At 29.0% G+C, this 27,863-nt stretch overlaps 1 protein-coding gene across 1 annotated transcript; it reads right to left on the bottom strand.

Moving 5' to 3' along the window:
• Positions 1–999: 999 nt before the first annotated feature.
• On the bottom strand, positions 1,000–27,863 carry Tig (Tiggrin). Its single transcript, XM_073967374.1, has 5 exons — positions 27,596–27,863; positions 12,081–12,590; positions 9,875–12,012; positions 1,419–5,612; positions 1,000–1,344 (listed from the first exon to the last, which is right to left on the bottom strand). The coding sequence occupies exons 2-5, from the start codon at positions 12,532–12,534 to the stop codon at positions 1,273–1,275; spliced, it is 6,858 nt and encodes a 2,285-aa protein (XP_073823475.1). The 5' UTR covers positions 12,535–12,590; positions 27,596–27,863; the 3' UTR covers positions 1,000–1,272.

Below are 27,863 nucleotides of genomic sequence, written 5' to 3'. Positions count from 1 at the left end.
AAATATTTTTTAAAAAATCCACGATTATTGAAAAAATATTTTTTAAAAAATCCACGATTATTGAAAAAAAATTTTTTTAAAAAATCCACGATTATTGAAAAAATCTTTTTTAAAAAATCCACGATTATTAAAAAAAATATTTTTTAAAAAATCCACGATTATTAAAAAAATATTTTTTTAAAGATTATTGAAAAAAATATTTTTTCAAAAATCCACGATTATTAAGGAAATATTTTTAAAAAATCAACGATTATTGAAAAAATATTTTTTACAAATCCACGATTATTGAGAAAATATTTTATTACAAAGCACGATTATTGAAAAAAAATTTTTTAAAAATCCACGATTATTGAAAAAAATTTTTTTTAAAAAATCCATGATTATTGAAAAGTATTTAAAAAAAATCCACGATCATTGAAAAAAAAATTTTTAAAAATCCATGATTATTGAAAAATATTTAAAAAAATTCACGATTATTGATACATATCTGATTTAAAAAATTCACGATATAAAATACTTTTTAAAAAATCTACGATTATTGAAATTTTTTTTTTTTTAAATCTACGATTATTGAAAAAAAATTTTCAAATTTTTCGATATTCTTTAAAAAATTCACGTGGTTGGAAAAAATATTGTTCAAAAAATCCACGTTAATTGGAAAAATTTTTCTTTCAAAAATCGCCGTTAATTGGGAAAATATTCTTTAAAAAATTCATGTGGTTGGAAAAAAAAAATGTTTAAAAAATCCACGTTTAAAAAATTCACGTGGTTGGAAATAATATTGTTTAAAAAATCCACGTTAATTGGAAAATTTTTTCTTTCAAAAATCCCCGCTAATTGGGAAAAATATTCTTTAAAAATTCACGTTGATGGATTTAAATTTTCTTTAAAAAATCCACGTTGTTGGATTTAAATATTCTTAAAAGAAATATTCGCTGAAAATCCACGTTGTTGGAAAAAATATTTTTCAAAAGATCCTTGTTAAATATAAAAAACACATTTTTTTATTTTTTAAATATTTTTTATTTTTATATTTTATAAACTAAATCTCATATTCGTTTTCAATGCTAATGTCATTATCATCTCATCATTATTAATTTTACTTACTGACTAGTAAACAATAAATTTATAAGTAAAAAATCCATTTAAAAAAATTAAAACAAAATTAAGAAATTCGTTACAAAAAAAAACTTAAACAGAATATGGCATTTTGAACAAAAGAAAAACAAAAGGCAGAATTGGGGGAAACAGATGAATCCTTAGTAAACAAAACTAACCAAAGATTTTGTTTTTAATGTTGGCAAAGAAACCGGGTTTTTCGGTTTCGGCTTGGACCTCAACTTGCTAAAAATAAAAGGAGAAGAAAAATGAATTTAATTTTTTGTTTTTATTTTGAGGAGAAAATAAATTTTACTTACAGCTGAGGGCTCGGCCATCATTTGTTTTTGATTTTTGTGATAGTAGGGACTTTGATGGGAGGTAAAGGTACCAGTTAAATCTTCCACCTCAACCTGTTCTTGTTGTTGGCCAAAATCATTTAATTCCTCCACCTGTTGTTGTTGGCCCAAATCTGCTTCATCGGCTTGCATGTTGTAGTGGCCACCATAACCACCTGACGATGCAGGTCTGGTATAATCATATTGTGTTTTGGAATAACTACTGGAGGAACCAGCTCCCATGGCAGTGTTGTGATAGGGATATTGGTGGCCAGTGGTGTCTTCATGCAACTTGGCTGGTGGTGGTGGATACAAAGGATCCTTGCCAGCTACTCCCGGCTCATTGGGGTCCACTTGTTCATCGTAGACATTGGGTGGTTGATCTCCGCGATCTTTGCTGACCTTGGGATAGTAGCCAGTTTTGTCGGTGGGCAGCTCAGTGACGGTACTGCCGCCTGAACCACCATAGCTAAAGTACAAACGAGCCTGGGCCAAAAGATAAAGACGGCGACGCCATTGCTTCAATTGTTCCCCACTCAGGTTAACCTTGCGTTGCAAAACAGTATAACGGGCCATTTCACTGTGGGCCCAACGATTTTGTTCCACGGCGGAGCTGGTCTTTTTGTGCATAACATAGCTCAGATAACGCAGTTCCTTTTCACGGAAATCTTGCAATTGATTGAGGGTCATTTGATAGAAATTGGCCAAATTGGCAAGACGTTCAAATTCTTCCAACTGCCATTCCTTAAGGGTTTGGGTGGTAATGCCGTAATGTTCGGCCAAGCGATTAAACATGATTTCTTGTTTTTGCCAATTCTTGAGGTTCTCTAGGGTGTAGCTCTTGTCCTTAATAAAGGAGTAAAGGCGATCACGTTCGGTTCTTTGCCAGGGCTCAACCTTGAGGAGTACGGTACGGTCCAATAGACCCTCACGATTCATTTTGCCAATTTCAATGTTTTGGAAGGGCACCAATTCCTCTAGACTGCAACCATAGATGCGGGTCAGATGTTGCTGGAATTCATCATCGGAGCCAATGAATTCCAAAAACTCTTCCTCGGTTATGGAAATTTCCGCGGCAATGGCCCTCAAGCGTCTTCTTTCCTCATCTTGCCAATTCTTGCCGCCCGACGTTTGGGTGTTGCGGATCAGGCCCAAATTCACAAGGCGTTGCAATTCGCTGCGTATCCAGATTTCAACTTCCTCAATGGTTACGTGGTATTGGTCACAAATGCGATTTAGGGCATTGCGGTCACGCAGCAATTCCAATTCCCATTGGTCTAAAGTTTGATAGGGCCGCTGTTTGACCAGCAAATAGATGCGTTGCTTTTGATCCTTTTGCCATTGGGTTAGATTCTCGGAGACAATGCGTTGTTCATTGAGCAATTTTTGTAGTTCCAGGCGATACCAGTTGATAATGTCATCCACCTGGATGTGGTATTGGTTGACCAAGCGCTGCAGGTGATTGCGATCATTGATAAGTTGGCGTTCCAACTCTTCATAGGACCATTGCTGAGCCTGGGGTTGACGTAGACGTTCATTTAGCAATTGTTGCAGATAATTGTATTCCGTGGTTTTCCATTCTTCAATGGTGGTGGAGCCATGTATAAAGCCCTGCTTGGATAGATCTTGGGCCACACTACGCAACCAGGTTTCAATTTCTTCGATGGAAACTTCGAACTGACGGGCAAATTGCTCCAAGCGGGGACGTTCATCCACCAAGTACTGTTCAAATTCCTTCCATGTCATGGGACGACCTTGGGCAATGGCAACCAAATGGGCTTTGGTTTGTTCCTTCCACACCTCTTCGGTTTTGTGTTGGCCCCAGGTGGTTGGTAGGCGGGTTGGTGTGACGGGTACAATGTGGCCAGGATAGGTGGTTACGTTCCAGCGACGTTCAATGATATAGCTACCGGGACCGCGGATAACACCCAACATTTGTAGACGGGCACTTTCTTGTTCAATCCAACTTTCAATCTCCTCAACTGTGACATGATAATCGCGGGAAATGCGTTCCAAACGCTCCTTGTCACGTTTAATAAAGCCCTCCAAATCTTCAGTTGTGGCCAATTTGTTTTGCTGCTTCAACCAATCGAGCAGACGCTCACGTTCAATCTTCTGCCAATAGCTCAACTGTTCCAATTGCACCAAACCGGAATCCTTTAGACGCTTCAATTCATCCTTCATCCATTGTTCGATTTCTTGGACCGACAAGTTGTATTCCATGGCCAATTTTTCAATGCGTGCACGATCTCTGGCCAGTTGGCGTTCAAATTCTTCATTGGAAAGTTCACGTTGTTGTTGGAGACACAAGGCAATCAAGCGCTTCTGTTCATCCTCTTGCCATTTGGTGAGATTCTCCACCTGCACCTGGCCGGTGGTCTTCAAGTTCAGTAATTGTTCGCGCAACCATTGTTCCACTTCCTCCACACTAACCGAATATTGTTGGGACAATTGGCGTATGTGGTCATGTTGCTTCTTCAGCTCCACTTCGAATTGTATATAGTTGAGGCGGCTGTTCTCCTGAACCAATTTCTTCAATCTCTCCAATTCCTGTTGTTGCCAGGCAGCCAATTTGGCAATTTGGTCACCGGAATCCTTGCGCAAGCGCAGCAATTCACGGATCATCCATTCCTCAATTTCCTTGACACTGACGTTATAATAGTCGGACAATTGTTTCAGGTGGTCACGATCGTTACGCAATTTCCTCTCATACTCCTCGGTGCTCAAACTGTTCTTATATTGGGTAATCAAATTCTTGATGTAATCCCGCTCCACCAATTGCCAGCCTTTTAGCTGCTCAATTTCAAATTGGCCCTTCTCCTTCAGTTCGTTGATGACCTTCTTGACATAGGTCTCAACTTCGTTGATGTTGACATTGTATTGCTTGGCCAGATTCATGAGGAAGGTGCGATCTTTTTGGATCTTGGTTTCGAATTCCTCAACCGTAATGCTCGACTGTTGCTGCAGCAGATTCATAATTCTCTGATACTGATCCTTTTGCCATTGGGTCAATTTTTCAATATTCAATTTACCCTGTTGTTGCAGGCGATTCACCTCTCCCTGGATCCATTTTTCAATCTCCTCCACCGACACGTGATATTGGAAGGCCGTATTTTGCATATGCTCACGATCTTGCTTCAGGACCTGCTCAAATTCCTCTACCGACCAGTCTTTGTTCTGCTTCAAGAGGCTATCCAAACGTTCCTTTTCGGCAATTTGCCATGCTGTCAAATTGTTAATTTGCAACTGACCCTCATCACGCAAACGGGCCAATTCCTTCTTCATCCATGACTCAATCTCAACGACTTGGACCTGATAATCCCTGGCCAATTTTTCCAACAATTCACGATCTTGCCGCAAGCGCTGTTCCAATTGTTCCGTGGACTGGTACTGTTCCTGGGTAATGCGTTCCAAGTAACGGCGCTCAACCTCTTGCCAATTGGTTAACTTCTCATTGGGCTGGAGCAGACCCATGCTAATGAAACGCTGTTCCTCATTTTTAACCCATTCTTCAATCTCTTCGATTTGTACATTATGTTGCATGGCCAAGGCTTCCAAACGTTTGCGATCTTCCATAAGCCAATTGTGGAACTGTTCGACGGTGAAGTCACGTTCCTTGATCATGGTGGTCAAATTGCCACGCCATTCCAATTGCCACGACTTCAATTTCTCAATTTCCAACATACCCTCATCTTGGAGACGTTTGATTTCCTTCTTCAGCCATTCTTCAATTTCTTCAACACGCACTTGATGTTGATTGGCAGTGGCATACAAATGGGTCTGATCCTTCTTGAGGCGTTCTTCCAATTCCTTAATGGAATAGTTATTTTCCTGCAGCAACTTCATAAGGCGCTCACGTTCAACGGTTTGCCAGTTATTCAATTGTTCTTGTATCTGAATCAAACCCAAGCTTTGTAGGCGTTCTCCCTCCTTCTTGATCCATGTTTCGATTTCATGGATCTCAACATTGTAGGTTCTTGCCAAATCGGCCAGTTTGCGGCGATCGTTGAGCAATTTGTTCTCAAACTCCTCAATTGTTAGGCGATTATTTTCGATAAGTTTAAAGATTTCGTTACGTTCGGTCTTTTGCCATTCCTGGAGATCTTCAACCTTGACCAAACCTTGGGACTGCAGGCGCATCAATTCATTCTTAAGCCAATCTTCAATCTCCTTAACCTGGAAAGCGAGAGAGAGAAGAAGAGAAATATTAGAAATAATGTCAAAAGTGGCGCCCAACGTAAGTAAATATTTTTTGCAACCGTAGATATTTTAAAGATTTTTTTTCAAAAAATTGTAGATTGTTTAAAAAAATTTCTTCAAAAATCGTGGATTTTTTTTAAACATATTTTTTCAAAAATAGTGGATTTTTTAAAATATATTTTTTCAAAAATCGTGGATTTTTTAGATATATTTTTTCAAAAATCATGGATTTTTTAAAATATATTTCTTCAAAAGTCGTGGATTTTTTAAAATATATTTTTTTCAAAAATCGTGATTTTTTTAAAATATATTTTTTCAAAAATGTGGATTTTTTAAAATATATTTTTTCAAAAATCGTGCATTTTTTAAAATAAATTTTTTCAAAAATCGTGGATTTTTTTAAAATATATTTTTTCAAAAATCGTGGATTTTTTAAATTATATATTTTTTCAACAATCGTGGATTTTTTAAAATATATTTTTTCAAAAATCGTGGATTTTATAAAATATATTTTTTCAAAAATCGTGGATTTTTTAAAATATATATTTTCAAAAAATTGTGGATTTTTTAAAGAATATTTTTTGGATTTTTAAAAATTATTTATTTAAAAAATCATGGATTTTTTAAAAAATATTTATTAAAAAAACGTGGATTTTTTAAAATATATTTTTTCAAAAATCACGGATTTTTTAAAATATATTTTTTCAAAAATCACGGATTTTTTAAAATATATTTTTTCAAAAATCACGGATTTTTTTAAATATATTTTTTTTTTAAAACGTGGATTGTTTAAAATATATTTTTTCAACAATCGTGGATTTTTTAAAATATATTTTTTCAAAAACCGTGAATTTTTTAAAATATATTTTTTCAAAAATCGTGGAATATTTTAAATATATTTTTTTCAAAAATCGTGGATTTTTTAAATTATATATTTTTTCAACAATCGTGGATTTTTTAAATTATATTTTTTCAAAAATCGTAGATTTTTTAAATTATATTTTTTCAAAAATCGTAGATTTTTAAAAATATATTTTTTTTCAAAAATCGTGAATTTTTTAAAATATTTTTTCAAAAATCGTGGACTTTTGAAATATATTTTTTCAAAATCGTGGACTTTTGAAATATATTTTTTCAAAAATCGCGTATTTTTTAAAATACATTTTTTAAAAAATCGTGAATTTTTTAAAATACATATTTTACAAATCGTGGATTTTTTAAAAAAATTTTTCAAAAATTATGGATTTTTCAAATTAATTTTTTTTATTATTTAAAAACCCATGTTTTTGGAAATAATATTCTTTAAACAATCCAGGATTTTTGAAAACATATTTTTTAAAAACCCAGGATTTTTGAAAAATTATTTTTCAAAAAATATTCTGTAAAAAATTCATTTGTTGTAAAAAAATATTCTTTAAAAATCCACGTTGATGGAAAAAATATACTTCAAATAATCCACGTTGTTGGAAAACTATTCCTTAAAAAATAATTAATTGGGAAAAATATTCTTTAAAAAATTCACGATTTTTGAAAAAATATTCTTTAAAAATTCACGATTTTAGAAAAAATATTCTTAAAAAAAATAAACGATTTTTGAAAAAATATTCTTTAAAAAATTCACGATTTTTGAAAAAATATTCTTTACAAATCCTTGATTTTTGAAAAAAAAATTATTTAAAAAATCCACAATTTTTGAAAAAATATTATTTAAAAAATCCACGATTTTTGAAAGAATATTATTTAAAAAATCCACGATTTTTGAAAAAATATTATTTAAAAAATCCACGATTTTTGAAAGAATATTATTTAAAAAATCCACGATTTTTGAAAAAATATTATTTAAAAAATCAACGATTTTTGAAAAAATATTATTTAAAAAATCCACGATTTTTGAAAAAATATTATTTAAAAATCCACGATTTTTGAAAAAAATATTCTTTAAAAAATCCACGATTTTTGAAAGAATATTATTTAAAAAATCCACGATTTTTGAAAAAATATTATTTAAAAAATCAACGATTTTTGAAAAAATATTATTTAAAAAATCCACGATTTTTGAAAAAATATTATTTAAAAATCCACGATTTTTGAAAAAAATATTCTTTAAAAAATCCACGATTTTTGAAAAAAATATTTTTTAAAAAATCAAAGACTTTAAAAAATCCACGATTTTTGAAAAAATATTCTTTAAAAAATCCACGATTTTTGAAAAAATATTCTTTAAAAAATCCACGATTTTTGAAAAAATATTCTTTAAAAAATCCACGAATTTTGAAAAAATATTCTTTAAAAAATCCACGATTTTTGAAAAAATATTCTTTAAAAAATCCACGATTTTTGAAAAAATATTCTTTAAAAAATTCACGATTTTTGAAAAAATATTCGTTAAAAAATCCACGATTTTTGAAAAAATATTCTTTAAAAAATCCACGATTTTTGAAAAAATATTCTTTAAAAAATCCACGATTTTTGAAAAATTAATCTTTAAAAAATCCACGATTTTTGAAAAATTAATCTTTAAAAAATCCACGATTTTTGAAAAATTAATCTTTAAAAAATCCACGATTTTTGAAAAATTAATCTTTAAAAAATCCACGATTTTTGAAAAATTAATCTTTAAAAAATCCACGATTTTTGAAAAATTAATCTTTAAAAAATCCACGATTTTTGAAAAATTAATCTTTAAAATATCCACGATTTTTGAAAAATTAATCTTTAAAAAATCCACGATTTTTGAAAAATTAATCTTTAAAAAATCCACGATTTTTGAAAAATTAATCTTTAAAAAATCCACGATTTTTGAAAAATTAATCTTTAAAAAATCCACGATTTTTGAAAAATTAATCTTTAAAAAATCCACGATTTTTGAAAAATTAATCTTTAAAAAATTCACGATTTTTGAAAAATTAACCTTTAAAAAATCCACGATTTTTGAAAAATTAATCTTTAAAAAATCCACGATTTTTAAAAAATTAATCTTTAAAAAATCCACGATTTTTGAAAAATTAATCTTTAAAAAATCCACGATTTTTGGAAAATTAATCTTTAAAAAATCCACGATTTTTGAAAAATTAATCTTTAAAAAATCCACGATTTTTGAAAATTAATCTTTAAAAAATCCACGATTCTTGAAAAATTAAAATTAAAAAATCCACGATTTTTGAAAAATTAATCTTTAAAATATCCACGATTTTTGAAAAATTAATCTTTAAAAAATCCACGATTTTTGAAAAATTAATCTTTAAAAAATCCACGATTTTTGAAAAATTAATCTTTAAAAAATCCACGATTTTTTAAAAATTAATCTGTAAAAAATCCAGGATTTTTGAAAAATTAATCTTTAAAAAATCCACAATTTTTGAGAAAATATTATTTAAAAAATCCACAATTTTTGAGAAAATATTATTTAAAAAATCCACGATTTTTGAAAACTTAATCTTTAAAAAATCAACGATTTTTGAAAAATTAATCTTTAAAAAATACATGATTTTTGAAAAATTAATCTTTAAATAATCCACGATTTTTCAAAAAATATTCTTTAAAAAATCCACGATTTTTGAAAAAATATCATTTAAAAAATCCACGATTTTTGAAAAAATATCATTTAAAAAATCCACGATTTTTGAAAAAATATTATTTAAAAAATCCACGATTTTTGTGAAAATATTCTTTAAAAAATCCACGATTTTTGAAAAAATATTCTTTAAAAAATCCACGGTATTTGAAAAAATATTCTTTAAAAAATCCACGGTTTTTGAAAAAATATTCCTTAAAAAATCCACGATTTTCGAAAAAATATTCTTTAAAAAAACCACGATTTTTGAAAAAAATATTCTTTAAAAAATCCACGATTTTCGAAAAAATATTCTTTAAAAAATCCACGATTTTCGAAAAAATATTTTTTAAAAAATCCAGGATTTTTGAAAAAATATTATTTAAAAAATCTATAGTTTTTGAAAAAATATTCTTTAAAAAATCCACGATTTTTGAAAAAATATCCTTTAAAAAATCCGCGATTTTTGAAAAAATATTATTCAAAAATCCACGATTTTGGAAAAAATATTATTTAAAAAAATTACGATGAAAGAATGTTTTTTAAAACAACCACGAATTTTGAAAAAATCGTTTTTAAAAAATCGACGATTTTTGAAACTTTTTTTTAAAAACTTCACGATTAAAAAAAAAAACCCACGTAAAGTGTACCTACATTCTTAAAAGCTCTTAACCCCTTAACATACCTGCACATTGTAATTGGCTGCCAATTGGTTTAAATGACTCTGATCGGATTTTATCTTCAATTCCAATTCCTGAACGGTGGCACCACTCTGCTGGACAATCAACATCAAACGCTCACGTTCTTTCCTTTGCCAATCTTCCAGTTCTTTCTTAACCTCCTGCAGGAAACCTTCATTCTTCAGTTGGCTCATTTCACTCTTTAGCCATGATTCAATTTCGGCAATCTGTACATGATAGGTACGGGCCAAATTTTCCAAACGTTGACGATCATTGATGATTTGTGTTTGGAATTCTTCAATGGTCAGGTCATTGCGGGCAATCAATTTCTTGAGATTTTCATGTTCACGCAGCTGCCATTCCTTGATGCCCTGTTCGATTTGCATTTGTCCTTCGTTTTGCAAACGTTCCAATTCGGAGCGTTGCCATTTTTCCAATTCATCAATGCTGACATGGTATTTGTTGGCCAAATTTTGCAGATAGACACGATCCTTGGCCATTTGACCATCAATGTCGGTGACAGAACCTTGATGACGCCTAACCATATCTTCCAAACGGGCACGTTCTGACTTTTGCCATTCCGTAATGCGGGTCATTTCTTCACGGGTTTGGGTAATGATACCACCCAAACGGGACAATTCTCCTTTGAGCCACTTCTCCATTTCCTCAACATTACCCTTGTAGACCTTGGAGATATCCTTGAGCTTCTCTTGATCCATTTTGATGGAATTGTGTAGCTGGTCAATGGTGGCGTTGTGTTGGCGTATCAATTCCTCCAAGCGGGCCTGTTCAGCGCTGCGCACATAGTTATCGGTGGGTATGGGGATCATGGAGTTGTTCTGGTCATTGAAATAGACATAGAGACGGTCCAATTCTTCGATTTGCCAGTTCTTGAGGTCCTGGACGGTGATGTGATACTGGCGGGCCAATTGATTCAATTTATCGGCATTCTCCTTTTGCCAACGTTCCAATTCTTCGCGGGTAACACTGTTTTGATGGATCAACCAATCCAAGCGTCCACGTTCCTTGCGTTTCCATTCGCTGGGCTCTTCAGTTTGGGAGTTGTATTGGGCCAAGAGAATTTGATAGCGTTCCAATTCGGTGCGATGGAAGTTTTGAATATCTTCCAAAGTGCAGTGGTGACGTTCAGCCAAACCCAAAAGTCTTTCCTCTTGTTGGCGTTCCCAGGCCTCCAAGGCTTGTGGTGTGGTGTTGCCCGAAGTCAAGAACCAAAAGAATCGTTCACGTTCTTCACGTTTCCAATCTTCATCCTTGGGCACAGTCCAGTCTCCGAAGGGAAGTTCAGTGTCGTAAACCAATTTTCCATTGACCCATTTCTTGTGGCTTTGAGAACCCGAAACTCTGGTACCGGTGTGATCCGTAATAATGGTCTTGTTGACACGTTGTACCGTTGTAATGGAACCGGGACCATAGGCGGGTATGTAACCGTTTTTGTTGAATGTCTCAACATCAGAACCAAAACCAGTGTCGACGGGAATGTGTACAGGAGGACGGGTATATGGGCTGGGATCCACATTAATGACAGGGCGATAACCCATAACACCGGGTTCCATATTTTTATTGGCCCAATCATAGACAGTCTTCTTGCGTGTAACTGTTGTGGTGGTACCACCAGGACCATAGCTGACACCTGTGGGATAACCCGAACCGGAGGGTATAACATAACTTCCGGTGTTATAACCCAAATCGGAGGTACTATAAACACCAGCTGGAACACCATTGGTAATAATTGTGCGATTGCGTTTAATCACCGTGACGCGGGGATTGTCCAAGGAACCGGTACCGATGGTCTTGTGGGCTTCGGTCTCATTCTTATGGACCACATAAGTTTGGCCATCGATAACCTTGACTTCGGCGGGGTAATTGTAGGTTTTGACTTCATCAAAATCATTCAAATCGACTTGTTTATAGCCCAAATCCAGGGTCTGCTGTTGGCCATTATCCACCACAGCATAGTAACGATAAAGGGCATCAGCCGATTTCCAGTCAAAGAAATTGGGTTGGGCAATTAATTGATAGCTCAAGGCGCCGCTACGTTTGTCCTTCAACAATTCCTCGGCCTGGAGGTGGCAAATGGCATCCAATTCTCCGGAAGTTTTGCCAGTCAAACTTATGATGCGTTCTGGAAGAAAATAAAAAAACATTTGATTTTTTCCAATCCAGATCCCAAAAAAACTTCGGACTTCTTACCTGACCATGGGGTATAGGTGATGCTATAACCATAACCAGCACCATTACCAGTTGACAAGCTGTTATATTCTTGTCTTAAGCGGGCCGAGAATTCGCGAATCTCTGTCAAATATTGCTGGGCCCAGGAATTCAGGGCACAGCAAGTGCTGTACGAGGCAGAAGAAGAGGAGGAAGACGATGATGATGATGTTGAGGTATAGGCAGCATTACTACCATAGGTACAAGATGTACCATCACAACGTCTAGACCCATAGGAACCAGAATTGTAACCTGATCCTGAGTTATAGCCTGATGATCCATAACTACTTGAACCATAGCCTGAACCTGAACCATAAGCATATGATCCACTACCATAAGATCCACCACCATAGGAACTAGGTCTACCGTAGGCACTATAACCGGTACTCCATGGTACCAGTGCCAATAGCACTAAAAATAGGCCAACGGCCTTCATTGTGAGAGTTAAAATGTGCGTGTGTATATGCGGGGAGCGAATTTAGAATTGGATATCTGAAAAGGAAATGAATAAAAAATTAATAAGGGCGTTTGGAAAACATAGGCAAAGCTATATGAAATGTGGAGCTCAACCCCAAATGCATCTCTTAAAAATCCACAAGTTTCGAACTAACAAAAATCCACAATTATTGAAAAAATATTCTTAAAAACATCATTTTTAAAAAACAATATTATTTAAAAAAATCCATAGTTTTAAAAATAATATTCTTTAAAAATCCAAGATTTTTAAAAAAATATTCTTTAAATAATCCAAAATTTTTGAAAGATATTCTTAAGAAATCTGTTCCAAAAAAGCGATTCTTTAAAAATTTGCGATTTTTAAAAAATCCAGGATATTCAAATATTATTCTTTAAAAAAAAAACAGAATTTTTGTAAAATTTTTCCTTAAAAAATTCCAGAATTTTTTTATTCTTTAGAAAAACCAGGATTTTTGATTTTTTTTTTTTTTTTTTTTTGAAAGAGTAAACTTTAAGGAATCCAAGATTTTTGAAAATTTTTTCTTTAAAAAAATTCCAGGATTTTTGAAAAATTATTCTTTACAAAAACCACGATTTTTGAAAATCTACTTCTTTTTTTTTTGAAAAAAAAACTTTAAACAATCCACGATTTTTGAAAAAATAAACTTTAAAAATCACGGTTTTGAAAAAAAATTTCAAAAATCACGGTTTTGAAAAAAAAAATTTAAAAATCCACGATTTTCGAAAATATAAACTTTAAAAAATCCACGGGTTTTGAAAAAAAATAATGTTTAAAGAATCCACGATTTTCAAAACAAAATATTTTTTAACAAACCACAAAAATTATTATTTAAATATTCCACGAATTTTTGCAAAAATATTCTTTAAAAAATCTAAGAATTTTTGAAAAAATAAGCTTTAAAGACTCCACGATTTTTAAAATAAAATATTTTATAACAAACCACAAAAATTATTATTTAAAAATCCACGAATATTTGCAAAAATATCCTTTAAAAAATCCAAGATTTTTTAGAAAAAATATTCTTTAAAAAATATATTCTAAACAAACAACGATTTTTAAAAAAAAAATCCACGTTGCTGAAAAAAATATTACTTAAAAAATCTACGTTGTTGAAAAAAATATTATTTAAAAAATCTACGTTGTTGAAAAAAATATTATTTAAAAAATCCACGTTGTTGGAAAAAACATTCTTTAAAAAAATCAAGGATTTGTGAAAAATAATACTTTACAAAAATCCAAGGTTTTTAAAAAAATAATTCTTTAAAAAGTCCACGATTTCTGAAAAAACCTTTTTCTTTTTTTTTTTTTGTTTTGAAAAAAATAATAAACTTTAAAAAAATCCACGATTTAAAAAAAAAACTTTAAAAAATCCACCATTTTTAAAAAATAAACTTTAAAAAGCCCCCAATTTTTGAATAATAAGCTTTAAAATATCCACGACTTGTGAAAATTTTAAAGACTCCACAATTTTTAAAACAAAATATTTTTTAACAAATCACGAAAAAATATTATTTAAAAAATCCACGAATTTTTGCAAAAATATTCTTTAAAAAATCCAAGAATTTTTGCAAAAATATTCTTTAAAAGATTCAAGAATTTTTTTCAAAAATATTCTTTAAAAAATTCAAGAATTTTTGCAAAAATATTCTTTAAAAAATCCAAGAATTTAAAAAAAAATATTCTAAACAAACAAGGATTTTTGAAAAAATATTTTTAAAAAAAATCCACGTTGCTGAAAAAAATATTACTTAAAAAATCTACGTTGTTGAAAAACATATTATTTAAAAAATCCACGTTGTTGGAAAAAACATTCTTTAAAAAAATCAAGGATTTGTGAAAAATAATACTTTAAAAAAATCCAGGGTTTTTAAAAAAATAATTCTTTAAAAAGTCCCCGATTTCTAAAAAAACCTTTTTCACTTTTTTTTTTTTGTTTTTAAAAAAAAATAAAATTTAAAAAGTCCACGATTTCTGAAAAAAATTTTTTCTTTTTTTTTTTTTTTTTTTTTTTTTTGTTTAAAAAAAAATAAACTTTAAAAAATTCACGATTTAAAAAAAAATAAACTTTAAAAAATCCACCATTTTTAAAAAATAAACTTTAAAAAGCCCGCAATTTTTGAATAATAATCTTTAAAATATCCACGATTTGTGAAAACTTTAAAGACTCCACAATTTTTAAAACAAAATATTTTTTAACAAACCACGAAAAAATATTATTTAAAAAATCCACGAATTTTTGCAAAAATATTCTTTTAAAAATCCAAGAATTTTTGCAACAATATTCTTTAAAAGATTCAAGAATTTTTGCAAAAATATTCTTTAAAAAATTCAAGAATTTTTGCAAAAATATTCTTTAAAAAATCCAAGAATTTTTAAAAAAAAATCTAAACAAATCAAGATTTTTGAAAAAATATTTTTTCCATGTTGTTAAAAAAATTATGATTAAAAAATCCACGTTGTTGAAAAATATTCTTTAAGAAATCCAAGTTTATGGAAAAAAATATTCTTTAAAAAATTCAATTTATTTGAAAAAATATTCTTTAAAAAATCCACGTTATTGGAAAAAATATTGGAAAAAATATTCCTTAAAAAATCCACGTTATTAGAAAAAATATTGGAAAAAATATTCTTTAAAAAATCCACGTTATTGGAAAAATATTAGAAAAAATATTCTTTAAAAAATCCACGTTATTGGAAAAATATTGGAAAAAATATTCTTTAAAAAATTCAATTTATTCGAAAAAATATTCTTTAAAAAATCCACGTTATTGGAAAAAATATTGGAAAAAATATTCCTTAAAAAATCCACGTTATTAGAAAAAATATTGGAAAAAGTATTCTTTAAAAAATCCACGTTATTGGAAAAATATTGGAAAAAATATTCTTTAAAAAATCCACGTTATTGGAAAAAATATTGGAAAAAATATTGGAAAAAATATTCTTTAAAAAATCCACGTTATTGGAAAAAATATTCTTTAAAAAATCCACGTTATTGGAAAAAATATTCTTTAAAAAATCCACGTTATTGGAAAAAATATTCTTTAAAAAATCCACGTTATTGGAAAAAATATTCTTTAAAAAATCCACGTTATTGGAAAAAATATTCTTTAAAAAATCCACGTTATTGGAAAAAATATTCTTTAAAAAATCCACGTTATTGGAAAAAATATTCTTTAAAAAATCCACGTTATTGGAAAAAATATTCTTTAAAAAATCCAAGAATTTTTGCAACAATATTCTTTAAAAGATTCAAGAATTTTTGCAAAAATATTCTTTAAAAAATTCAAGAATTTTTGCAAAAATATTCTTTAAAAAATCCAAGAATTTTTAAAAAAAAAATCTAAACAAATCAAGATTTTTGAAAAAATATTTTTTCCATGTTGTTAAAAAAATTATGATTAAAAAATCCACGTTGTTGAAAAATATTCTTTAAGAAATCCAAGTTTATGGAAAAAAATATTCTTTAAAAAATTCAATTTATTTGAAAAAATATTCTTTAAAAAATCCACGTTATTGGAAAAAATATTGGAAAAAATATTCCTTAAAAAATCCACGTTATTAGAAAAAATATTGGAAAAAATATTCTTTAAAAAATCCACGTTATTGGAAAAATATTGGAAAAAATATTCTTTAAAAAATCCACGTTATTGGAAAAATATTGGAAAAAATATTCTTTAAAAAATTCAATTTATTTGAAAAAATATTCTTTAAAAAATCCACGTTATTGGAAAAAATATTGGAAAAAATATTCCTTAAAAAATCCACGTTATTAGAAAAAATATTGGAAAAAATATTCCTTAAAAAATCCACGTTATTAGAAAAAATATTGGAAAAAATATTCTTTAAAAAATCCACGTTATTGGAAAAATATTGGAAAAAATATTCTTTAAAAAATCCACGTTATTGGAAAAAATATTCTTTAAAAAATCCACGTTATTGGAAAAAATATTCTTTAAAAAATCCACGTTATTGGAAAAAATATTCTTTAAAAAATCCACGTTATTGGAAAAAATATTCTTTAAAAAATCCACGTTATTGGAAAAAATATTCTTTAAAAAATCCACGTTATTGGAAAAAATATTCTTTAAAAAATCCACGTTATTGGAAAAAATATTCTTTAAAAAATCCACGTTATTGGAAAAAATATTCTTTAAAAAATCCACGTTATTGGAAAAAATATTCTTTAAAAAATCAACGTTATTGGAAAAAATATTCTTTAAAAAATCCACGTTATTGGAAAAAATATTCTTTAAAAAATCCACGTTATTGGAAAAAATATTCTTTAAAAAATCCACGTTATTGGAAAAAATATTCTTTAAAAAATCCACGTTATTGGAAAAAATATTCTTTAAAAAATCCACGTTATTGGAAAAAATATTCTTTAAAAAATCCACGTTATTGGAAAAAATATTCTTTAAAAAATCCACGTTATTGGAAAAAATATTCTTTAAAAAATCCACGTTATTGGAAAAAATATTCTTTAAAAAATCCACGTTATTGGAAAAAATATTCTTTAAAAAATCCACGTTATTGGAAAAAATATTCTTTAAAAAATCCACGTTATTGGAAAAAATATTCTTTAAAAAATCCACGTTATTGGAAAAAATATTGGAAAAAATATTCTTTAAAAAATCCACGTTATTGGAAAAAATATTCTTTAAAAAATCCACGTTATTGGAAAAAATATTCTTTAAAAAATCCACGTTATTGGAAAAAATATTCTTTAAAAAATCCACGTTATTGGAAAAAATATTCTTTAAAAAATCCACGTTATTGGAAAAAATATTCTTTAAAAAATCCACGTTATTGGAAAAAATATTGGAAAAAATATTCTTTAAAAAATCCACGTTATTGGAAAAAATATTCTTTAAAAAATCCACATTATTGGAAAAAATATTCTTTAAAACATCCACGTTATTGGAAAAAATATTCTTTAAAAAATCCACGTTATTGGAAAAAATATTGGAAAAAATATTCTTTAAAAAATCCACGTTATTGGAAAAAATATTCTTTAAAAAATCCACGTTATTGGAAAAAATATTCTTTAAAAAATCCACGTTATTGGAAAAAATATTGGAAAAAATATTCTTTAAAAAATCCACGTTATTGGAAAAAATATTCTTTAAAAAATCCACGTTATTGGAAAAAATATTGGAAAAAATATTCTCCAAAAAATCCACGTTATTGGAAAAAATATTCTTTAAAAAATCCACATTATTGGAAAAAATATTCTTTAAAAAATCCACGTTATTGGAAAAAATATTGGAAAAAATATTCTTTAAAAAATCCACGTTATTGGAAAAAATATTCTTTAAAAAATCCACGTTATTGGAAAAAATATTCTTTAAAAAATCCACGTTATTGGAAAAATATTCTTTAAAACATCCACATTATTCGAAACAATATTCCTTAAAAAATCCACATTATTAGAAACAATATTCCTTAAAAAATCCACGTTATTGAAAAAAATATTCTTTAAAAAAAATATTCTTTAAAAAATCCACGTTGTTGGAAAAAATATTCTTTAAAAAATCCACGTTGTTGGAAAAAATATTCTTTAAAAAATCCACGTTGTTGGAAAAAATATTCTTTAAAAAATCCACGTTGTTGGAAAAAATATTCTTTAAAAAATCCACGTTGTTGAAAAAAAATGTTTAAAAATTCACGTTGTTGGAAAAAATATTCTTTAAAAAATACTCGTTATTGGAAAAAAATATTTTCAAAAATCTACGTTATTGGAAAAAATATTCTTTAAAAAATCCACGTTGTTGGAAAAATATTCTTTAAAACATCCACATTATTAGAAACAATATTCCTTAAAAAATCCACGTTATTGAAAAAAATATTCTTTAAAAAATCCACGTTATTGAAAAAAATATTCTTTAAAAAATCCACGTTGTTGAAAAAAATGTTTAAAAATCCACGTTGTTGGAAAAAATATTCTTTAAAAAATCCACGTTATTGAAAAAAAATGTTTAAAAATCCACGTTGTTGGAAAAAATATTCTTTAAAAAATCCACGTTATTGGAAAAAATATTTTTAAAAATCTACGTTATTGGAAAAAATATTCTTTAAAAAATCCACGTTGTTGGAAAAAATATTCTTTAAAAAATCCACGTTATTGGAAAAAAATATTTTTAAAAATCTACGTTATTGGAAAAAATATTCATTAAAAAATATACGTTATTGGAAAAAATATTCTTTAAAAAAATCTACGTTGTTGGAAAAAAATATTGTTTAAAAAATCCACGTTGTTGGAGAAAATATTGTTTAAAAATCCACGTTCTTGGAAAAAATATTCTATAAAAATCCACGTTCTTGGAAAATATATTCTTAAAAATATCCACGTTGTTGGAAAAAATATTCTTTAAAAAATCCACGTTGTTGGAAAAGATATTGTAAAAGTCCACGCTTATGGAAAAATATTGTTTAAAAAATTCAAGTTTATGGAAGAAATGTTCTTTAAAAAATCCACGTTTTTGGAAAAAATATTGTAAAAGTCCACGCTTATGGAAAACTATTTTCTAAAAATTCCACGTTATTGAACAAATATTCTTTTAAAAATCCACGTTGTTGGAAAAAATATTCTTTGAGAAAATCCACTTTGTTGGGAAAATATTCTTTAAAAAATGCACGTTGTTAAAGCAATAAAAAATCCACGCTGTTGGAAAAAAATATAATTTAAAAAAATCCACGATTTTGAAAACATATTATTTAAAATGTAGAAATGTGTACGTACCATTTTGGATAAATTGTATATATTAAAGTGGCGCCTAATTATGGGCATGTTTAGGTTTGCAACCATGGGCATTCAAAGTGTTGACAGATATAAACTATATCAAGTGTCGTGCCTAATTCTGGGTATATTGAAAATGGCGCCCAATTGTGAGTGTCGCAACTTTAAAAAAACCATCATTATTAAAAAATATTCGTTAAAAAATCCAAGATTTTTAGAAAAATAATATTCTTTAAAAAATCCACGATTTTTAGAAAAATAATATTCTTTAAAAAATCCACGATTTTTAGAAAAATAATATTCTTTAAAAAATCCACGATTTTTAGAAAAATAATATTCTTTAAAAAATCCACGATTTTTAGAAAAATAATATTCTTTAAAAAATCCACGATTTTTAGAAAAATAATATTCTTAAAAAAATCCACGATTTTTAGAAAAATAATATTCTTTAAAAAATCCACGATTTTTAGAAAAATAATATTCTTTAAAAAATCCACGATTTTTAGAAAAATAATATTCTTTAAAAAATCCACGATTTTTAGAAAAATAATATTCTTTAAAAAATCCACGATTTTTAGAAAAATAATATTCTTTAAAAAATCCACGATTTTTAGAAAAATAATATTCTTTAAAAAATCCACGATTTTTAGAAAAATAATATTCTTTAAAAAATCCACGATTTTTGAAAAAAAAATATTCTTTAAAAAATCCACGATTTTTAGAAAAATAATAATCTTTAAAAAATCCACGATTTTTAAAATAATTTCATTAAAAAATCCACGATTTTTGAAAAAAAAAATATTCTTTAAAACATTTTTGAAAACATATTGGTTCAAAAATGTCCAAATGTGGACTTTCAATTGTGGGTAAATTATATATGTTAATGTGGAGCCCAATTATGGGTGTGTTCAGTGTGGTCTGCAACCGTGGACATTCAAAGTGGTGACAGATTTAGGCTATATTAAGTGTCGTGCCTAATTCTGGGTATATTGAAAATGGCGCCCAATTGTGAGTAAATTAAATTATGTCTCATTTAATGTGGCGCCCAATTTTGGGTACGTTTAGTGTTGTTCACAGATTTTTTATATTCGTGGGGAAATGTTAATGTTTTCAAAAATATTAAACTTTTACAAGTTCCTGAACAGAGCAAATGCCAGTAATATTGGAATGAATGTCGATTTTGAACTGAAGATCCAAGGAGAGACTTAAAGCAGACTGATGCTTGTCAGCAGTCGTGATTCATGTCACGTAGAAACAGAGTTCCATATTTGGTATACCGGATATTAATTATCAAATATATTTTCTTTGTTTTTTTTTTTTTGAATTGAAAATTGTTCACAATTTTTTTCAAAGTTCACAAATAATTATCAAATATATTTTCTTTGTTTTTTTTTAATTGAAAATTGTTAAAATTTTTTTTTTCAAAAGTCATATCTACAAACACTTTTTGAACTTTGCAATGCGATTTTTGTTAATGTGAATTATTATTTTGTGGATTATTCTTTTTAATTTAAAGCTGATAAGTTATTTTCTTCTTCTCAAAATTCAAATACGTTTCAAAAAAATTATGTTCTTATCAATTAATTTTCAAAGAAAAAAATGAGGACTTGAGATTAAAGCTCTAATTTGTCCAAGATTAACTATAGGTTAGAAGCATTGTTATCAGTCAAGTAATGGCCATAAACTACTAACAAAATAAATTATGTCATGTGTTTTTTTTTTGTGGAATAATGCATTCGAAACCAAGGCGGAAATGGAAGAGAATCCAGAATATTCTTTTATTTAATCTACAAGAGAGATTGTCTTTCATTGCATGTCAAGGTCTTGCTTTGGTTTAACGCTAATTGGTCTAGAAAGCCAAGTGATAAAGTCTTTGTTTCAATTTCATATCAAGACTAATTCAATGGGATTCAAAATCGAACATGCCATAGAAAATTCTCAATAAAATCACCAAGTATGTCTTCGAAGAAAAATATGAATATTGCTTGAGGTTACTGAGGATGCTGCCTCAATTTAAGATTTTATTTGTGAACTGTGGATCGAATTTAAGCACCATGTTAATGCCGAAATTTGTGACAAGCAGAAGGACATCCCATAATCATTGAGTTAAAATTTGAACTGGGCATCACTCTTTGATTTGTTACAAGTCTTCCTTTGTCCCTTGTTGGAAGTTGGTGAAGTTTTTTTAGTATTCAGTTTAATTCTTAGACTCCTCATAGTCTAAGAAAATGAAAGAAAAAACGAACTCTCAGACCTTCACATGCCATTAAACTCAAATATGCTCACATATGTACATACGAGTATGTAACAAAATTTCGTGTAATACCCAGTGACATCACAGCTTCCAAATTTATTTTCAAATGTGTCAAAAATAGTTTACCTCATGCGATGATTACAACATTACCTCCTTGAGGCAGTGGCTGGCTGACTTCTTGGTGGCCAGGCAGACCAAAACAAACCATTTCTCTAAACAAAAAACAAAATAAGTGTGGCCAGCAGAGCGTGCAACACTTGAGGGATGCAGTCATCAGCATCACCAGTACGGTGACGATGTCTGTGATGGCGACTGACTAAGTCACTCACTTAAAAAATGCATTATTACATGAGTGTGCATATGTGACAACAACGATGCTTGACAGTGATGGGTTGTTGTTGTTTTTATTGTTGCTGTTAGTTGCATTTAAATTCATTAGAATATTTAGAATGTGTTTTATTTGATGCTATTTTTAATTTTTCTTTTTTTTTTGGAAAGCAGAGATCTCATGGAAAGTGTTTGCCGTTGTTGTTGTAGCTGTTTTTGTTTTGTGTAAGCCAATAAAAATCTAATTTTTATTGTTGTCATGTTTGACATTGTTGGGGGTGTTTTGAGTTGCATTTCTCCATTTATAGATATGAAAATCTAATTGACCGAGTAAAAATAAAATCTATTGGAATGGAATTTCAATAAATTCTAAAAAACGTGATATTTTTAAAAAAAATTGTTTTCAATTGTTGTTGCTGTGAAGAGAAAAAATGATTTTAGCCTTGTTAATGAAGATGCTTTCATTTGTCATCAGCGGCAAAGCCTCACCTAGCGCAGTAATTTTGTTGCAATCAAATTAATATTTGAATATGTGATTTAATTGATCTTTGGTTCAATATACTTCAGAAGTGATAAATACAAATTTTGTTTTTATTTCATTGTTTTTTTTTTTAAGTTCCATTTCAAGTTTCGAATTTTTATGGAATAAATGCAATATCCCCTTTCAGGAAAAATTTTGTTTTTGGATTTTTTTTTCAAAAATTCTATAATTTTTAGAATTGGTAATTTTTGGTAAACATTGCCAATTTTTGCCACTAATAGATTAAAGTTGTTTTAATAAAATATTAAAAGAACGACTATGGATTATGGACGCCTATAGAAGTCGTCATCTCAAATAAAAAAGATATATTTAATTATTATGGGCGAAAAAACAAAAATGTTCCTTTTGGAAAATGTTAAGGGGAAATTTTTCTCTTCAATACAAAAATACAAATTATAAAAATTTGATTTTTTTGTTTTGTTTTGAAAAAAAGTTTCGCTTAGGAGAAAATTATAGATTTATTGAATTATCATTTTTATACCCTCCACCATAGTATGGAGGGTATATTAAGTTTGTTATTCCGTTTGTAACACATCGAACTAATCATTTGCGACCCTATAAAGTATATATATTCTTGATCAGGATAAAATTCTAAGACGATCTAGCCATGTCCGTCTGTCCGTCTGTTGTAATCACTCTAGCGTCCGCAATAATTGAGATAGAGTGCTGAAATTTTGCACCCGAGGGTCTTTTTTCCATAGGCAGGTCAAGTTCGAAGATGGGCTATATCGGTCCACTCTTTGGTATAGCCCCCATATAACGGTACCTCCGGATTTGAGGTATTTTGACGTTCTTCGCCACATTTGCAGACCGAATTAGCTATAATTTGGCACTTAGGGTTCCTAGTGATCAACAAACTTACATCCCAAAGGATATGGGCATAGGTCCATGTTTTTGTATAGTCCCCATATAACGGTACCTCCCGATTTTCGGTATTTTGAGAATTTTAGCCACAATTTTTCACCGAACTATCTGCAATTTGACATTTGAGGTTCTCAGTGGTCATGAAACGTCTCTACGAAACATCGTCAACATAGGTCCATGTTTTGGTATAGCCCCCATATATCGGTACCTCCCCATTTTCGGTATTTTGAGAATTTTAGCTACAATTTTTAAACGAACTAGCTGTAATTTGCCATTTGAGGTTCTCAGTGATCATGAAACATTTCCACCAAACATCGTCAACATAGGTCCATGTTTTGGTATAGCCCCCATATAACGGTACCTCCCGATTTTCGGTATTTTGAGAATTTTAGCCACAATTTGTAACCGAAATATCTGCAATTTGACATTTAAGGTTCTCAGTGGTCATGAAACATCTCCACCAAATATCGTCAACATAGGTCCATGTTTTGGTATGGCCCCCTTATAACCGTACCTCCCGATCTTCGGTATTTTAAGCATTTTAGTTAAAATTTTTAACCGAACTAGCTGTAATTTGACATTTGAGGTTCTCAGTGTTTATAAAACATCTCCACGAAACATCGTCAACATAGGTCCATGTTTTGGTATAGCCCCCATATATCGGTACCTCCCGATTTTCGGTATTTTGAGAATTTTAGCTAAAATTTTTAACCGAACTAGCTGTAATTTGCCATTTGAGGTTCTCAGTGGTCATGAAACATCTTCACTAAACATCGTCAACATAGGTCCATGTTTTGGTATAGCCCCCATATAACGGTATCTCCCGATTTTCCGTATTTTGAGAATTTTAGCTGCAATTTTTAACCGAACTAGCTGTAATGATCGGTATTTTGAGAATTTTAGCTACAATTTTGTCTATTCAAAAATAATCGTCAATGTAGGTCCATGTTTTGGTATATCCCCCCCATATAATTGTACCTCCCGATTTTCGGGAATTTTCAGTGGTCACGAAATTTCTTCACTAAAATTCGTCGACATGGATCCATTTTTGAGGGTCTACATTGTTTTGATGAAACTACCCTCAATTTGATTCTTGAAGTTCCCTGCAGCTATAAAACTTTTCCGCCAAAAAATTTAGATAGGTTGACTCATTGATATAGCCCCGTAGATGGTACCTTTCACCTAGATGAACACATTTTTTTAGATTAGATTAGATAACACTGTGGAACAAAATGGAGGTGAAAATCTGGGGCACGGAAAATTCCTCTTGGGGAAGAAAGGCTTTGGTGAGTATATTATGAACCCCGAAGGACAGATCCGCCGTGAGTCGAACTTCCGCGTTATGGCGTGACGAAATTTTTGTTAGAGACCCTGTGGGCCATCGGGAATTAGCGTTTTATCTTTGTTCACTGTTGCTTAAGTGCTCTACAAAAACAACAAACAAAGATATAATGCTAATTCATGAAGGCTTACAGGGTCTCTTGCAAAAACTTCATCACGCCATAACGCGGAAGTTCGACTCACGGCGCATCTGTCCTTCGGGGTTTTTAATATACACACACCAAGGGCTTTCATCTCCAAAAGGAATTATCTCTGCCCCAACATTTGTGTTCACGGTGTAATTTAAGCGATAGTGGGAGGCAGTAGGAGTCTATCCATTGTCGAAATATTGTTCCACCTAAAATTGTGAAAGGACCCTAATTATTCCATTTTAATTAAGACTATTTTATGGTGGAGGGTATAAAAAGTTCGGCCCGGCCGAGCTTAACGACTTTTTACTTGTTATTATTATTATTATTATTATTATTATTATTATTATTATTATTATTATTATTATTATTATTATTATTATTATTTTTATTATTATTATTATTATTATTATTATTATTATTATTATTATTATTATTATTATTATTATTATTATTATTATTATTATTATTATTATTATTATTATTATTATTATTATTATTATTATTATTATTATTATTATTTTATTATTATTATTATTATTATTATTATTATTATTATTATTATTATTATTATTATTATTTTTATTATTATTATTATTATTATTATTATTATTATTATTATTTAAATAATTAAATGATTTTGGAAAAATTCCCTCTTTGAGACATCTATCCGGAACATTTAAGGATTTTTTTGAAAAAATTTAATAAAATTTTGAAAAATTATGTGAATTTGGAGGAAAAAACACCGCTTTGGGATATTTTTAAAGACATTTTCATTTCTTTTACTTTTGAAAAACGAAGTGATTTTGAAATAAAAAATTACTTTGGAATAATTTTTTCACCTTTGGGATATTTTAAGGAAAATTTGTCGAACATTTGTAATTGAAATTGTTTTTTGAAGACTTTTGAAAATGAAGTGATTTTGGAATATACAAAATTCATGAAAACTTTTAAACAATTAAGTGAGTTTGGAATAAAAAATTGTCTTTTGAAAATTCTTATTTTGAAACAAAATCATTTTTGGGATATTTTCAGGGAATTTCTTAGGATCATTTTATAACTTGCGAATTTTTAAAATTTTTAATTTTTTAATCAATGATATGGAAATAACACAAACCCCCTTTAAGATAATTTTAGGGGCATGTTTCGGAAAATTTTTTTAGTGAATTTTAAAATTTTTTGAAGAAAAAAAACAAATGGTTTTACAATAAACAATATCCTCTTTGGAATATTTTAATAGCAAAATAAAAACAATTTCCTTTTTTATATTTTAAGGAAAATTTTTGTTTTTGAGAATTTATAATTTTTAAAAGTTTTTAAGTAGATTCTGGAATGAAGAACACAAACTTTGAAAATTTTAAATTTAAATAAACACAAATTTTAAATTTTGTTCAAAAATTCTTGTACAAAATCTTGTTTTTAAAGTTCTTAAATGTTTGGCAAATACAAAAATAATATTATCAAGGAAATTTTCATTTTCCCTTTTAATGGACATTTTTTATTGAACTCAATTAGTCCGATAAGGACTATGTCGGCCTCTTCCTTCAAAAAGCTCCATCACAAAAATTCAACACTTTTGTGCTTACATCCAGTGTAAGGCAAATTGTCGCATTGTGTTGAAGTTTTAATGTGTAAAGTTTTTTTTTTCTAGGGGAAGCTAGCCGAGATATGTGCCTCGAAATGTGCCAATATTTGGGGCCCCTCTTTCATAAAGTGCAGATAAGTCCAGGATTTTACTGTAGGTAGTTTTGTGGTATCTACTACAATACTCTAATTTTATTCTCTATATTTCTCTCTATAAGGACCTGAATGTTCCGAACTTTATAAAGGTTTAGAATTTATTCATTTGTCTATGACAACTGATGAACGCATGGACGCCAAGAAGGGCTTCACCACACACGGCCTATGGCATGCAAGTTAAAATACTCGGGGAAAAACACAACAGGTATATACAAATAAAAATGAGCCGAAGGAGGTGTTCCCACAAAAATTGTTGTTTCTCTGATTCTATCAGGATATTCACCCTTATAAGAGTAAATGGCGCAGAGAATTGCCGGTTCATCTTTCCATGTGAAAGCCACTTTTAATGAGTTCAGAACTCTGCGAGATCTTGTTAATACAACAAACACCCATTATATAGATAAAGCTTTTTGTTTCTCCCAAACCAAAAGCAGGATATCGGACATCCATTTGATGTACAAAATGAACAAATTTCAAATATGGGCATGTTTCAATAAGACGAATTAAAATTCGCTCGAACAACTAACGAACTTCTGTTTTTTTTTTTTTCTTTTTTTAAATATTTGATTTTTTTCAGGAGTTTAGTATTAATTCGAACGCATTCGAATCGTCTTACATTTTTATATTTTTTACAATTTACATTGAAATGTCGCAACGAAATTTGAATAATTTTTAAAATATTTTGAATTTTTCTGTATTTAAATGTCCTTGTTCCACATGTTTTATTATTTCATTATTTGAATTTTATTCTTCGATTTAAAATTCATTTTAAAATTCATATTTTGCATTTTTGTTTTGATTTTGAATTTGAATTTTGTTTTTTATTTTTTTTTTTGTAATCAACTATCAATTTACAAGGAAAACTGTTATCAAGTAGACTGACGTAAGCCATGGATTGATTATTTACTCGCTGATCAATGAATTGGAAATTCATTTCAATTACTTTTCTACAATATATAGTGTCACAAATCAATCGTAATGTATATAGAGCACGTGAAATAATTTCACCTTAATTGTTTTTATTTTTTATAAAATATAAAAAAAAAATTCTCAAAATTCCACTATTTTTTTCATTTTTTTACACTCACTTTTAAATTTTATCCAAAATTGTTAAATGAAAAGAATTGTTTTTTGTTCTAAAATCCTAGAACAGTTTCACCAATCAGAAACTGCAGGATATTTTCTTGTGTTTCCTTATCACACTTCACAAATTCTATTTAATATAGAACACCACGTATAGGTGTTCTTTTTACCGAGCTATTTGAGGGAACAAAACGTATGTTGCGTACACGACCAAAGCAAAAGCTTAACTGACTAACGCATAGCAAAGATCGTGTCTAATATAGCAAATGAAAA

This window comes from Musca autumnalis, unplaced genomic scaffold, assembly GCF_047663935.1.
Source record: "Musca autumnalis isolate F117 unplaced genomic scaffold, ASM4766393v1 scaffold_2, whole genome shotgun sequence".
Taxonomy (NCBI): domain Eukaryota; kingdom Metazoa; phylum Arthropoda; class Insecta; order Diptera; family Muscidae; genus Musca; species Musca autumnalis.
The sequence above is the reverse complement of the archived record's forward strand: the minus strand, read 5'-3'. Positions and strand labels throughout refer to the sequence as shown.